General features: G+C 37.5%; 1 protein-coding gene across 1 annotated transcript in view; it reads left to right on the top strand.

The window, feature by feature from the left end:
- The window catches only part of TTC6 (tetratricopeptide repeat domain 6), a 210,017-nt gene that overhangs the window by 80,688 nt on the left and 113,872 nt on the right, over nucleotides 1-15,457 (top strand). Inside the window, exon 5 of the mRNA XM_060004656.1 lies at nucleotides 2,299-2,493. Coding sequence (XP_059860639.1) covers nucleotides 2,299-2,493 — 195 coding nt within the window. The remainder of the gene's footprint in view (nucleotides 1-2,298; nucleotides 2,494-15,457) is intronic.

Below are 15,457 nucleotides of genomic sequence, written 5' to 3'. Positions count from 1 at the left end.
CCAGGAACTGTTATTGTTATCAATTTTTATAAGGCAAGGGTTAAGAATTTTTGTTCTCATTTTGCAGAAGACCTTCAGAGAGACCAGTAATAGAGTTTGCAAGTGTTAGAATTAGGATTCTGATCCAGGCCCAGCTAACTCCAAAGTCTATATTTATACTATGCAAAGTCTATATTTATACTTTACTTTATACTAGCATACTTATACTAGGCTTCTATCCAGGTACGTGGAGTGGTCAGTGGACGGATCTGCATTAACCCATTAGATAAAGGGTCAGAATGGGTGGGACAAGAATAGGGGAATGTATGAAAAGAGATTTGTAAGAAAGAAAAAAAAGTAAAGTTTGCAGAGAAGTTTGTCCTTGAGTTATTGTTCGGAGAGTGTTTAGACATGGACAAAAAGATAAGCAACATATCCATAACTTAAAGAACTGAGAGGTCTTTCTGGCCCTGTGAATTGTCCTGCAGACAGCACCTGCCATGTGAGAGACACCGTTTTAAATGCATTCATTCCTTTCTTTCTTAAAGCAACTTTACCCAGGATGCACTAATGTTGTAATTCCCAGCTTACCAAACGTTGTTATTCTTAACTTACTGAGGTATAAAGAAATTAATTACTTGCTTATTGCCAAGTGATAATTTTAAACAGGATTTGAACAGAGGAAGTCTGACTGCAGAGTCTACATTCTTAAACTCTATGCTAGAAGTAGGGCCAGATGCTAAGAGCCTTGAAGCTTAGAAAGAGGAAGTTAGATGCATGCAGCAAGCAACAAAAAAACATTGTGCTGGAGAGAGGAGTATTTGAAGATCGGTGTGATAGAATTTTGCAGGATGTATGGAAGGGGGAAGAGACAGGGTGCAGTGCTCAATCCGACTGGAAGACCTTTGCTCTGCAAGCTGAGGTGATGAGGACTCTGACTGGCGTGTGGTAGAAGTGAGCGGGGAGAAGGAGCACGCCTGAACAGCTCTGTCCAAGGGAGAAGCTCAGCTTTTCATTGGATAAGCAGGCGAAGGACAGAGGAGACAAAGATGACCCCAATGTTTTGTATCTGGAAGATGAGGCATCTAGGTGAGATAGTGATACCAGACATGGGATTTGGGAGCCCTCAGCACAGAGGAAAGAGCTGAAACACTGAAGATGATTTTTCTAATGTGGAAAGAGTAGCTCAACCTTGGAAGCGCCATACCAGTTGGGAAGATGTGAAAGAAAAACCGGTGACTAAGTCAAATTATGATGACCTTGAAAGGTAGATGGAGAGCTGGGATAGTGCAGGCTGACAAAAGCTCGTGGAGGAAGAGCAATTTCAAGAAGGGTCAACAGTATTGCCAGCTGTGGCTTGGAGGTCACAGAGACCACGATCTAAAGATCTAAAGTTCATTTGATTCGATTTGATGAAAAGGTCATTTGGTTAATGTAAGAATATAGCTTTAGTAGGGAGGTGGGGATGGAGTAGTACTGGCTAAGGGCCACTTTCTCCTCAGGGGTCATTAATAGACATTAATAGGAAAGACATTTGACTTAGAGTTAGCAGCATTGTGTGTAGATCCTAGTAGCCACTCCCTAATTTTGTGCCCTATGTAAAATAAGCCTGCTCCAAAATAAGGATAATAACACCTCCCAGGTAGTTTCCTTGTGGAAGTTAGAGACCATGTGTGTGGATTGCCTAGCACAAAGTCTGGTACATAATATATGCTCAAAAAGTATTTGTTGATTGGATGGCATGACAAGTGTGACAGTGGGGATTAAGAAAGCAGATCGTCATGCCCTCTTCTCTATTTTGGAAAGGCAGGAAAGAGGCAAGTTCTAGCATGGTGGGCAGGAAGGTGCTACGTTAACTTAGAGAGACCCAGGTTTCCACTGATGCTAGTTAATGGATAATGTACTGTATTTGTTGTGCTTCTTCAGGGACACGAGCATTTGTGCAGAGTAGCAAAGAAGTAATGAATGATTGCTGGTTATGGTGTCACTGACTGAGTTACAGAGTTCCGGAGAGAAGAGGTTTGGGTGGGGTGGGATGATAATGAGTTTGCTTTTAGACCTGTTGATTCTGAGATATCTGTAGGATACATAGGTTGAGATCTTCAGCAGGCAATTGTATATATGGCTGAAGATCTGGTCAATGGCCTGAGATTGTAATATTAGATTTTTTAGAAACTACTGTACTAGTTTTAAATGTGATCTCTCCAACATTTAGACCTCTTTTTTTAGAGCCTGAACTAAACTGTCATTGTGAATGTATTTTGCGTCTAAAGAGCACAAAATGATAAAAAGAGGCCCGCTTTCTTATCTCTGTGGCAGAATTCCACGAGACTACTCCACTCGGACCCTTCACGATCTGTGCGCCACTATCCCAGCCCAAGAGCTGCCCATTGACTTGCGCCTGGCTTCTCGAGTGTATCATACAGCCGACAAGAAAGGCCACAATACTGTACTTGGAGTATGTGGAACCTCTTTCTTAGATGATCGCTATACAGACGAAGAGCAAAGAGATAGGTAAGAGTTCCACTGGTAATTTTGTTTTAAACTAGATTTAAACTGCCGAAGAATTTCTGCCTTTGAGGCTTAGATTTTGAAGACTTGCTTCTGAAAGGAGCAGTTTTGGTCCTTTCCATTCCTTCCGGGTACATACACGGTCTAGGTCAGTGTCTTCATTTCCTGCCATTATTGACATGAACCATGCCCTATCGTATAAGGTTAACTTTAGTTTAGTGGTTTATGGTTCCCAAAGAGTGTCACATACATGATCTCATTTGTTCTTTGTAACAACTCTGTGGAGTACAGATGTGGAAATTGAAGCTTATAAGAACCAAGCAACTTTGCCAGGCTTATACAACTAAGAACATCACAGATTTGGGAGTTGAAGCCAGTTTTTAGATTTCAGCATCATTGGGCATGCTTGGGTCCAGGGATCATGTATAAGTGTCATTTCCTCTGGACCTTTTTCCATTTCTCCTTGTGTCTCACTTCCCTTCAGAATGTGAGTATTCTTTTATGGAGAGTATATAATTTATAGCATCCTCAAATGAGAGGAGAAAAGGGAAGGGGGCTAACGTTTATTTAACAGGAACTGTATTCCTTGCACTGTGCTGTGTGCTTTGCATCTTTCCTGTTTAAATCTTCAATCGTAAGGGAGAAGTCATAATTTCCATTTTATTCATGGAGAAACTTAGGCTTTATAATATCGGGTAACCTGCCCAAGTTTTATCTCTAGATAGTGATTAGAATCCAGATTTGTGGGACTTCCCTGGTGGTCTAGTGGTAGAGAATCCGCCTTCCAATGCAGGGGATGCGGGTTCGATCCCTGGTCGGGAATTAAGATCCCACATGCCGCGGGGCAACTAAGCCCACATGCCACAACTACTGAGCTCATGCACCTCAACTGGAGAGCCCGTGTGCCGCAAACTACAGAGCGCATGTGTGTTGGAGCCTGTGTGCCGCAACTAGAGAGAGAAAACCCGCACGCGAGAGAGAAGCCCGCGAGCTACAACAAAAGATCCTGCATGTCTCAACGAAGATCCCGCATGCCGCAACTAAGACCTGACACAGCCAAAAAAAAAAAAAAAAAAAGAATCCAGATTTGTTTAACTTTTTTTTTTTTGCGGTACGCGGGCCTCTCACTGCTGTGGCCTCTCCCGATGCAGAGCACAGGCTCCGGACGCGCAGGCTCAGCGGCCATGGCTCACGGGCCCAGCCGCTCTGCGGCATGTGGGATCTTCCCAGACCGGGGCACAAACCCGTGTCCCCTGCATCGGCAGGCGGACTCTCAACCACTGCGCCACCAGGGAAGCCCCTAACTTAACTTTTCTCAAACTTTTTTTTTCATTATCACCCCAGTAAGAAGGCTTTTTAGACTCCCCCACCCAACTTCCCCTCTCCATTATATTGTAGTGCTCTAGATATACTGTATATCTGTTTATGGTACTGTATGTATATCTGTGCCTTATTTATACATAAAAAGAGTAAGCTTTTTCACCCCCTGCCCTCCCCAGCCACTAATTTTCACTCCCTTGGGGGTGATATCACCTGCACATAGAGAATGCATACTCTAAAGTTTCTTGTCTTTCAGAAGACCTGGTAGGAATCCTGAAAAATCATCTATAACAGGTTTTTAAAATGCTCCAATATTAAATGATAAGTTAAATTTAAGTAGATGTATGTTTAGTGTTATATTTGAACTATTCTAGATATATAAGAATAATATTTTAAAAGATCACTTTTAATTAACACTATCAAAAAATTGTAAGTAACTGACCCACACTTTTCATGCTATATTCTGATCCCATTTCCTCCAACTTTACTTTTAGTAAAAATTGTAGCACCTTACTGCGTTCTTTTAAGGCTTAAAGTCATGGTTTCCCTGTGTTTAGTAATCACAATGCCATTCAGTATGAATCCCCAAAAGAAGTTCATTCTCATGTTTATTTTCTGTTAGGCAAAAAGATTTTTTTAAGGGATTTATGTGTTATTCATAATTTTATGAATAAAATTATATGTGAAGAATTTTAGAAATTTCAGAATTGCTCCAGTATCTCTGGTAGATTATAGAAGTTCCATATGACTTATTTGGAATGTCTTTGAAAAGCCTAAAGCTGAGAGTGGACATAAAGACATAAACATAATCCAGTAGTTATGAAACTACTATATTGAGTCATTTCTGTTAGCACTGTGCAAGCCAAGCATCCTTGGCTTACAGCTTCTATTATTCAGGCAAAGTGTTAAAAATACTGATTTCTTTCCAATTCTAAATTTTTTTTTCAAGTAGGTCTCACTTTCTTTTTCCAAGAGAGTCAATAAATGTTCTATTTGATGATGATAATTCTTGGCAATTTGTTCCTAAGTACCAAATAAGAAGTTAATTTAAGTACTGAATATTTAATTCTCTGGCATCCATCTCTTGAGGATTACCTTGCTAAACATAGCTTAACCTTTTCAAAAATATATCTGTCTGCTGAGCCTACAAGTTCAGAGAAATGTATAATTTTTTCTGCACTAATAAGTTGTCTCAAGAAAGGTAACTGTGAATAAAAAATGAATACCCTTTCACTTGGTGGCTTTTTGGTTTTTCTGTGCAATGAACAGTTCCACAAAGCATAATACTTGTGGTTACATAGTTTTAATGCTTTCCTAATTTTGCACATAGAAACTGTTATTTGTGGGAAACACCAAGGATATTTTAATGGGATAGTGTGGGTACATAAGTTTATTTAAAATAGCAATGTACTGTTCAAACATGTTTATTTTGCTAAATAGCAGTTTTGATTAGAACTATAAAATATTCCATATTGATCATATTTTTGTTTTTAAAGTTTCTGCATTGTAAAGAGCAGTTATCTAAGAATTAGAACTCTTACCATGGAATTTTAGATTTTGGGTTTTAAAATAAGGGAAATTATTAAAAGTGTTTAAACACTTAGATTAGTGTTAACAGTTTGGTGAGTAGCCTTTTGAACATCTCTGTGTAAACATGTGTTTAAACCATAGATGGCATTCTATAGACTTATATTTTCCACTCAAGGTATGTGTGAACATTTAAATTACTTCATAATATTTGCTAACTTAACCATGCTGCAGTGTAAGAAAATTCCTAGGTGTGGAATTATTTATTAAAATTTTTGGTTTAAAAATTTTGATGCACATTGCTGAACTTCTCTCCAGAAAAATCACACCAGTTTATATGCTTACCAACAATTTATGATATTGTTCATTTCCTTTCAACCTGGCCAAACCACTAACTGTCAGTCTTCTGGATCTTTTCCTAATCTGATGAAGAAAAATATCTCTTTATTTATTGTTTTATTCATTTCTAATAAGATTGAGCATATTTTTGGATGTCTCTTGGTTATTTGTTTTTCTCCTTTTGAGAATTACCAATTCATATTCTGTTATCATTCATCTTTTTCTTATTGATTTATAAGTGATCTTTTTATATTAAAGATTTTTATCATATATAATGTAGACTTTAAAAAATTGTTTTGCTTGCTTTTCAGTTTTGTTATGTTGTTTTATGCTATCCGGAAGTTGTATGCTAATACAGAAGTAGTGAAAACTGGCAATAGTTTCCTTTATGGGTTCTAGTCTTGGTGTCATTCTTGGTGTCTCTAGTCTTCTAGTCATTCTTAGAAAAGGCTTTTCTACACTTCAATTTAAATATATTCTGTTGGGGCTTCCCTGGTGGCACAGTGGTTAAGAATCTGCCTGCCAATGTGAGGTACACGGGTTTGATACCTGGTCCGGGAAGATCCCACATGCTGCGGAGCAACTAAGCCCGCAAGCCACAACTACTGAGCCCACGTGACACAACTACTAAAGCCTGTGCGCCTAGAGCCCATGCTTCGCAACAAAAGAAGCCACGACAATGAGAAGCCTGCGCACTGTAATGAAGAGTAGCCCCTGCTCACCGCAACTAGAGAAAGCCAGCACACAGCAACGAAGACCCAACACAGCCAAAAATAAAAACAAACAAATTTAAATAAATATATTCTGTCATATTTTCTTCTAGTAATTTTATGGCTTTCTTTTAAAAAATTAAATCTTTGATTCATCTTTAATTAGTTTGATAAGAAGAATAAGCATTAATGTTTCTTTCCCAAATGACTAGCCAATTGCACAATATCGTTTATTCAATAAACCCTCTTTTTCTCACTAATTTGAAATGCCAACTTTTCATACCTTAAATTTGAATGTGTTATCAAGACTATTTATGGACTTACGTTCTATTTCACTGATTTTTTATGTAAAATGGCTTGTGTATTTTGTTGATCCACCATCAAGAAAGAGCGAGCTGGTGGCAAAAATGCTGTCTTGGCAAAAATGGCTGACCTTCTCAAGCCAGGTACCCTTATAGCCAGCTTCTGGTGGTAAGCAGTGCTTAGACCATAGATCCCAGATTTAGCCCTCAACTCAACTTCAAATTACAAGGGAAATTCCTAGTCACATTTTAGAAAAACATGTACAGACTGTTAGTTTTATACATTAAAACAGCAGTGACTACAACAACAAAAATTAGAAAAGCAAAAGTTAAATGTCAGAATTCAAAGCTTAATTTCATTTATTATTTTGCTACAAAATAATAATAGTAATACAAATATGCAAGAAAATACAAAAAAGGAAAACAGTTACTCAAAATCCTGCCATCCAGAGATAATACTATTCTTAAGTATATGATTCCAGACTTATCTGTATGCAAATAAATCATATGGAACAAAACTTGGATAATGCTGTGTAAAAAATGTTTTGTAACCTGATTTTTAAAACTTATTATGTTGTAATTATCTTTCTATGTCACGAAGTACAGATCTGAATAATCATTTAAATTGATCAGTAAATATTTTTTGTGTACCTACTGTGTGGCAGGCATTGAGTTAGGCACTAGGTAAGCATCTGCAAACAAGAGAAACATAATCCCTGCCCTCAGGGAATTTGGAGATTAGCAGAGAAGAAAGGTGGTGAATTAATTATTGTGAATGTGACAATTAATATGCAGATGTGCAGTGTATGGAAGCATGTAAGGAGAGTTCCCAATTATCTGGGGGAGATTGAGGAAATGATACTTAAATTGAAATCTGAGGAATAAATAGAAGATAGCTAGGAAGAGGGGAAAGAAGTTTTTTAGTTTCTTGCTACTCAAAAGTATAGTTCACAGACCAGCAGCATCACCATCACCTGGAAGCTTGTTAAAAATACAGGTGATTCGTATGCACATTGAAGTTTGAGAGTCCGTGCTGTGGACAGTTGGAACCCATTTGAGAATTGGAAAGATGTCAAGCAGTAGTGAATAGGAAGAGCAGTGATGCAGTTGATGCTGGAGAGGTCACAAGAGTCAGATTATGTAGGATTTATAGATGCTCTCTTTGTGTATGTGAGCGCATGTCTGTGAGGACTTGGGGGAGAGATTTTTATTCACAGTATATGGAGACACCGCTGATAGGATTTTTTGAGGAAGAATGACATGATCAAATTTGCTTTAAGATATCACAGTCCTCATTGTGACTTCTCAGTAACACTTAACACAGTTAATCACTTGCTTTTCCATACAACGCCTTTATCCCTTGGCCTCAGGACTGCATTCTCTCTTGGTTCTATTCCTGCCTCCTTTGCTATGTCTTCTTAGTCTCTCTTGCTGGTATCTCCTCATCTCTTGACTTCAAAATATTGGAGTGCCCAAAGCTTATCCTTGGACCTCGGATTTTCTCCTCTAACTATACTCTCAAGGTGATCTTATTCAGGACCATGGCTTTAAATATGATCTATATACTGATAAATGTTATTAACTAAGATAAATGATTAAGGACTGTAATTGTCCTTATAATAACTAAAAACTGAAAACAACTTAAGTGTCCATCAATGGAAGACATTTTATAGTGCATCCAATGATGGGATGTATTGGAATTGCAGTAAAGAATAAGGTAGAGTGTGCTGAAATGAGTTAGAACTAAGTATATAAACAGATATGTGATTATGTACAACAAATTTTTTACATGGAAGAAAATTCAGGAAACTGTTAACTGTGATCCTTCTGTTTTCCTTGTAGATTGTACACCAAATGGATGAAAAGTGAAACTCAACTTATTTTTTGCTTTATTTATATGGTATATGTTTGCCCTTTCTTTTATTTTAATTTTTCTTAGTTGTGTCCCTTGTAGATTGCATAGTATTGAACATTTTTTTAAGCCAATCAGAAATGAATTCTCTTATAGTAGGTTGGATCACCCCATATTCATTTATTGTCATATCAGATGCATTTGGTATTATTCTTGTCATCTTATTTTGTAGTCTCCCTCTTTCTCTTTTGCTTCTTTGCTCTTTCCTATAATCTGACATATTTGTCAACATTTGTCTATGTGTTTTTTGTTTGTATCATTGTCTTATATCTAATGTTGTGAGACAGAAATCTGAAATTTAAATCTTAGCTTAATCTTAGCATATAATTTATTTCTTCTCCACTCCTAGATGCTTATAGGGTTTAAATTTTGCTTTAAATTAAATAATTTCACTAGCATATGTTTGGGAGTGGATTGTTTTCTGATTACTTTTTCCTGGTACATGGAAAGCCCTTTTGATATGCAAATACAGCTCTTCAGTTTAGGGCATTTTCCTGTTTTATTTCAAGTAGTGTTTTCATTCTGTTTATTTGGTACATTTCTTCAGGAGTATCAATTAGCTATATGTTGCATCTACACTACCTGTCACCTACATTTATCATCTCCTTGCCTACATTCATCTCTCAAACCTATGTTCTATATCAATGGTTTCATTTTCTGAGATGTAAATTTTAAAAATTTGTTCTAATTACCACTTTTTATCACTATAGCATTTTTCTTATTTGTTCTTAATTCTATCAGACTCTTAAGAAAAATCCAAGTCTTTTGTTTTATCTGAACTTTTACCTGTTTTATGAAAGCATTAAAAAAATTTATTTTCACAGCACAGAGCAGACCCTTTCAAAATATTTTTTGATTTGTATAATAAAACTCTTCTAAAATAATGTTCTTCATATAACTTTTTGAATACTATATTTCTTTCCTATGCTTTGCAGACTCTCTTCATAGAACTGATATTGGATTTTCCAGTGTACTCATCTTTGAATGAAGATAGGCCATTTCTGGCTGCCCAAAGTTAATATCAGATAGCTTTACCTGGCAATTCTTTTCTTTTTAAATTAATTATTTTTTGACATCTGTATTGGAGTATAGTTGCTTTACAGTTGTGTGTTAGTTTCTGTTGTGTAACAAAGTGAATCAGCTATACATATACATATATCCCCATATCTCCTCCCTCTTGTGTCTCCCTCCCACCCTCCCTATCCCACCCATCTAGGTGGACACAAAGCACCGAGCTGATCTCCCTGTGCTATGCGGCTGCTTCCCACTAGCTATCTATTTTACATTTGGTAGTGTATATATGTCCATGCCAATCTCTCACTTCGTCCCAGCTTCCCCTTCCCCCTCCCTGTGTCCTCAAGTCCATTCTCTATATCTGCATCTTTATTCCTGTCCTGCCCCTAGGATCTTCATGACCTTTTTTTTTTTTAGATTCCATATATATGCGTTAGCGTACGTCATTTATTTTTCTCTTTCTGACTTACTTCACTCTGTATGACAGACTCTAGGTCCATCCACCTCACTACAAATAACTCAATTTCGTTTCTTTATATGGCTGAGTAATATTTATGTGCCACATCTTCTTTATCCATTCATCTGTTGATGGACACTTAGGTTGCTTCCATGTCCTGGCTATTGTAAATAGTACTGCAGTGAACATTGTGGTACATTTCTCTTTTTGAATTATGGTTTTCTCAGGGTATATGCCTAATAGTGGGATTGCTGGGTCATATGGTAGTTCTATTTTTAGTTTTTTAAGGAACCTCTATACTGTTCTCCATAGTAGCTGTATCAATTTACATTCCCACCAACAGAGCAGGAGGGTTCCCTTTTCTCCACACCCTCTCCAGCATTTATTGTTCGTAGATTTTTTGATGATGGCCGTTCTGACTGGTGTGAGGTGATACCTCATTGTAGTTTTGATTTGCATTTCTCTAATGATTAGTGATATTGAGCATCCTTTCATGTGTTTGTTGGCAATCTGTATATCTTCTTTGGAGAAATGTCTATTTAGGTCTTCTGCCCGTTTTTGGGTTGGGTTGGCTTGTTTGTTTTTTTGATATTGAGCTGCATGAGCTGCTTGTATATTTTGGAGATTAATTCTTTGTCAGTTGCTTCATTTGCAAATATTTTCTCCCATTCTGAGGATTGTCTTTTCATCTTGTTTAGGTTTTCCTTTGCTGTGCAAATGCTTTTAAGTTTCATTAGGTCTCATTTGTTTATTTTTGTTTTTATTTCCGTTTCTCTACAGGTTGATCAAAAAGGATCTTGCTGTGATTTATGTCACAGAGTGTTCTTCCTATGTTTTCCTCTAAGAGTTTTATAGTGTCTGGACTTACTTTTAGGTCTTTAATCCGTTTTGAGTTTATTTTTGTGTATGGTGTTAGGGAGTGTTCTAATTTCATTCTTTTACATGTAGCTGTTTTCTCAGCACTGCTTATTGAAGAGGCTGTCTTTTCTCCATTGTATATTCTTGCCTCCTTTATAAAAAATAAGGTGACCATATGTGTGTGGGTTTATCTCTGGGCTTTCTATCCTGTTCCATTGGTATATATTTCTGTTTTTGTGCCAGTAACATACTGTGTTGATGACTGTAGCTCTCTATATAGTCTGAAGTCAGGGAGCCTGATTCCTCCAGCTCCTTTCTACTTTCTCAAGATTGTTTTGGCTCTTCGTGGTCTTTTGTGTTTCCATACAAATTGTGAAATTTTTTTGTTCTAGTTCTGTGAAAAATGCCAGTGGTAGTTTGATAGGGATTGCACTGAATCTGTAGATCGCTTTGGGTGGTAGAGTCAATTTCACAATGTTGATTCTTCCAATCCAAGAACATGGTATATCTCTCCGTCTATTTGTATCATCTTTAATTTCTTTCATCATTGTCTTATAGTTTTCTGCATACAGGTCTTTTGTCTCCTTAGGTAGGTTTATTCCCAGGTACTTTGTTCTTTTGTTGCAATCGTATATGGGAGTGTTTCCTCAATTTCTCTTTCATATTTTCCATCACTAGTGTATAGGAATGCAAGAGTTCTGTGCATTAATTTTGTATCCTGCAACTTTACCAAATTCATTGATTAGCTCTAGTCATTTTCTGGTAGCATCTTTAAGATTCTCTATGTATAGTATCATGTCATCTGCAAACAGTGACAGTTTTACTTCTTTTCTGATTTGGATTCCTTTTATTCCTTTTTCTTCTTTGATTGCTGTGGCTAAAACTTCCAAAACTATGTTGAATACTAGTGGTGAGAGTGGGCAACCTTGTCTTGTTCCTGATCCTTAGTGGAAATGGTTTCAGTTTTCACCATTGAGAACAGTGTTGGCTGTGGCTTTGTCATATATGGCCTTTATTTTGTTGAGGTTAAGTTCCCTCTATGCCTACTTTCTGGAGAGCTTTTATCATAAATGGATGTTGAATTTTGTTGAAAGCTTTTTCTGCATTTATTGAGACGATCATATGGTTTTTCTCCTTCAATTTGTTAATATGGTTTATCACATTGATTGATTTGCATATACTGAAGAATCCTTACATTCTTGGGATAAATCCCACTTGATCATGGTGTATGATCCTTTTAATGTGCTGCTGGATTCTGTTTGCTAGTGTTTTGTTGAGGATTTTTGCATCTGTGATATTGGCCTGTAGTTATCTTTCTTTGTGACATCTTTGTCTGGTTTTGGTATCAGGGTGATGGTGGCCTCGTAGAATGAGTTTGGGATTGTTCCTCCCTCTGCTATGTTTTGGAAGAGTTTAGAGGGATAGGTGTTAGCTCTTGTCTAAATGTTTCATAGAATTCGCCTGTGAAGCCATCAGGTCCTGGGCTTTTGTTTGCTGGAGGAGTTTTAATCACAGTTTCAATTTCAGTGCTCCTGATTGGTCTGTTTATATTTTCTATTTCTTCCTGGTTTAGTCTCAGAATGTTGTGCTTTTCTAAGAATTTGTCTATTTCTTCCAGGTTGTCCATTTTATTGGCGTATAGTTGCCTGTAGTAATCTCTCATGATCCTTTGTATTTCTGCATTGTCAGTTGTTCTTTTTCATTTCTAATTCTATTGATTTGAGTCTTCTCACTTCTTTTCGTGATGAGTCTGGATAATGGTTTATCAATTCTCAAAGAACCAGCTTTTAGTTGTATTGATCTTTGCTATCGTTTCCTTCATTTCTTTTTCATTTATTTCTGATCTGATCTTCATGATTCCTTTCCTTTTGCTAACTTTGGGATTTTTTGCTCTTCTTTCTCTTATTGCTTTAGGTGTAAGGTTATGTTGTTTATTTGAGATTTTTATGGTTTCTTAAGGTAAGATTGTATTGCTGTAAACTTCCCTCTTGGAACTGCTTTTGCTGCATCCCATAGGTTTTGGGTCGTCGTGTTTACATTGTCATTTTTTTCTAGGTATTTTTTGACCTCCTCTTTGATTTCTTCAGTGATCTTTTGGTTGTTTAGTAGTGTATTGTTTAGCCTCTATGTGTTTGTATTTTTTACAGGTTTTTTCCTGTAATTGATATCTAGTCTCATAGCATTGTGGTCAGAAAAGATACTTGATATGATTTCAGTTTTCTTAAATTTACCAAGGCTTGATTTGTGACCCAAGATATGATTTACCCTGGAGAATGTTCCATGAGCACTTGAGAAGAAAGTGTATTCTGTTGTGTTTGGATGGAAAGTTCTGTAAATATCAATTAAGTCCATCTTGTTTAATGTATCATTTAAAGCTTGTGTTTCCTTATTTATTTTCATTTTGGATGATCTGTCTATTGGTGAAAGTGAGGCGTTAAAGTCCCCTACTATGATTGTGTTACTGTCGATTTACCCTTTTATGGCTGTTAGCATTTACCTTATGTATTGAGGTGCTGTTATGTTGGGTGCATAAATATTTACAATCATTATATCTTCTTCTTGGATTGATCCCTTGATCATTATGTAGTGTCCTTATTTGTCCCTTGTAATAGTCTTTTTTTCAAAGTCTATTTCATCTTATATGAGAATTGCTACTCCACCTTTCGATTTCCATTTACATGGAATATCTTTTTCCATCCTCTCACTTTCAGTCTGTATGTGTCCCTAGATCTGAAATGGATCTCTTGTAGACAGCATATATACAGGTCTTGTTTTTGTATCCATTCAGCCAGTCTGTGTCTTTTGGTTGGAGCATTTAATCCATTTACGTTTAAGGTAGTTATCGATATGTATGTTCTTATTACCATTTTCTTAGTTATTTTGGGTTTGTTTTTTTAGGTCTTATCCTTCTCTTGGCTTTCCTGCCTAGAGAAGTTCCTTTAGAATTTGTTGTAAAGCTGGTTTGGTGGTGCTGAATTCTCTTAGCTTTTGCTTGTCTGTAAAGATTTTAATTTCTCTGTTGAATCTAAATCAGATCTTTGCTGGGTAGAGTAATCTTGGTAGTAGGTTTTTCCCCTTCATCACTTTAAATATGTCCTGCCACTCCCTTCTGGCTTGCAGAGTTTCTGCTGAAAGATCAGCTGTTAACCCAATGTGGCTTCTCTTGTATGTTATTTGTTCCTTTTCCCTTGCTGCTTTTAATATTTTTTCTTTGTATTTAGTTTTTGATAGTTTGATTAATCTGTGTCTTGGTGTGTTTCTCCTTGGATTTATCCTGTATGGGACTGTCTGTGCTTCCTGGACTTGATTGACTGTTTCCTTCCCCATATTAGCGAAGTTTTCAACTATAATCTTTTCAAATATTTTCTCAGTCCCTTTCTTTTTCTCTTCTTCTTCTGAGACTCCTATAATTCACGTGTTGGTGCGTTTAATGTTGTCCCAGAGGTCTCTGAGACTGTCCTCAATTCTTTTCATTCTTTTTTCTTTATTCTGCTCTGTGGTAGTTATTTACACTATTTTGTCTTCCAGGTCACTTATCTGTTCTTCTGCCTCAGTTATTCTGCTATTGATTCCTTCTAGAGAATTTTTAATTTCATTTATTGTGTTGTTCATCATTGTTGGTTTGCTCTTTAGTTCTTCTAGGTCCTTGTTAAATGTTTCTTGTATTTTCTCTATTCTATTTCCAAGATTTTGGATCATCTTTACTATCATTACTCTGAATCCTTTTTCAGGTAGACTGCCTATTTCCTCTTCATTTGTTTGGTCTGGTGGGTTTTTACCTTGCTCCTTCATCTGCTGTGTATTTCTCTGTCTTCTTATTTTGCTTAACTTACTGTGTTTGGGGTCTCCTGTTCGCAGGCTTCAGGTTTGTAATTCCCGTTGTTTTTGGTGTCTGCCCCCAGTTGGCAAGGTTAGTTCGGTAGGCCTCTTGGTGGAGGGGCCTGGTGCCTATGTTCTGGTGGATGAGGCTGGATCTAGTCTTTCTGGTGGGCAGGACTGCATCCAGTGGTGTGTTTTGGGGTGTCTGTGAAGTTAAGATTTTAGGCAGCCTCTCTGCTAGTGGGTGGAGTTGTGTTCCTATCTTGCTAGTTGTTTGGCATGGGGTGTCCAGCACTGTCACTTGCTGGTCATTGAGTGGAGCTGGGTCTTAGTATTGAGATGGAGAACTCTGGGAGAGCTTTTACTGTTCGACATTACATGGAGCCAGGAGGTCTCTGGTGGAGCAGTGTCCTCAATGTTGGCTCTCCCACCTCAGTGGCTCAGGCCTGACACCCGGCTGGAGCACCAAGACCCTGTCAGTCACATGGCTCATGAGCAACTGCAAGTATCGGAAGTGCTATTTGATCAAGTAGGTTGTCCAGCAATTCTCAGGGATTCTTTTTGCAGTGACCTGTCTGAAGTGCTGAACAAGCCAGGAAAACGCCCTTGGCAGATGTCAGATTGGGGTCCCAGGTTCACCTCCAGAAGGCCACTTCGCTGCATGTAAGCCTTTGGCCTCTTAGATGGCCCCTGGGGCAAGGCACTGTTC

Source organism: Delphinus delphis, chromosome 2 (assembly GCF_949987515.2).
Source record: "Delphinus delphis chromosome 2, mDelDel1.2, whole genome shotgun sequence".
In the NCBI taxonomy this organism is placed as follows: domain Eukaryota; kingdom Metazoa; phylum Chordata; class Mammalia; order Artiodactyla; family Delphinidae; genus Delphinus; species Delphinus delphis.
The sequence above is the reverse complement of the archived record's forward strand: the minus strand, read 5'-3'. Positions and strand labels throughout refer to the sequence as shown.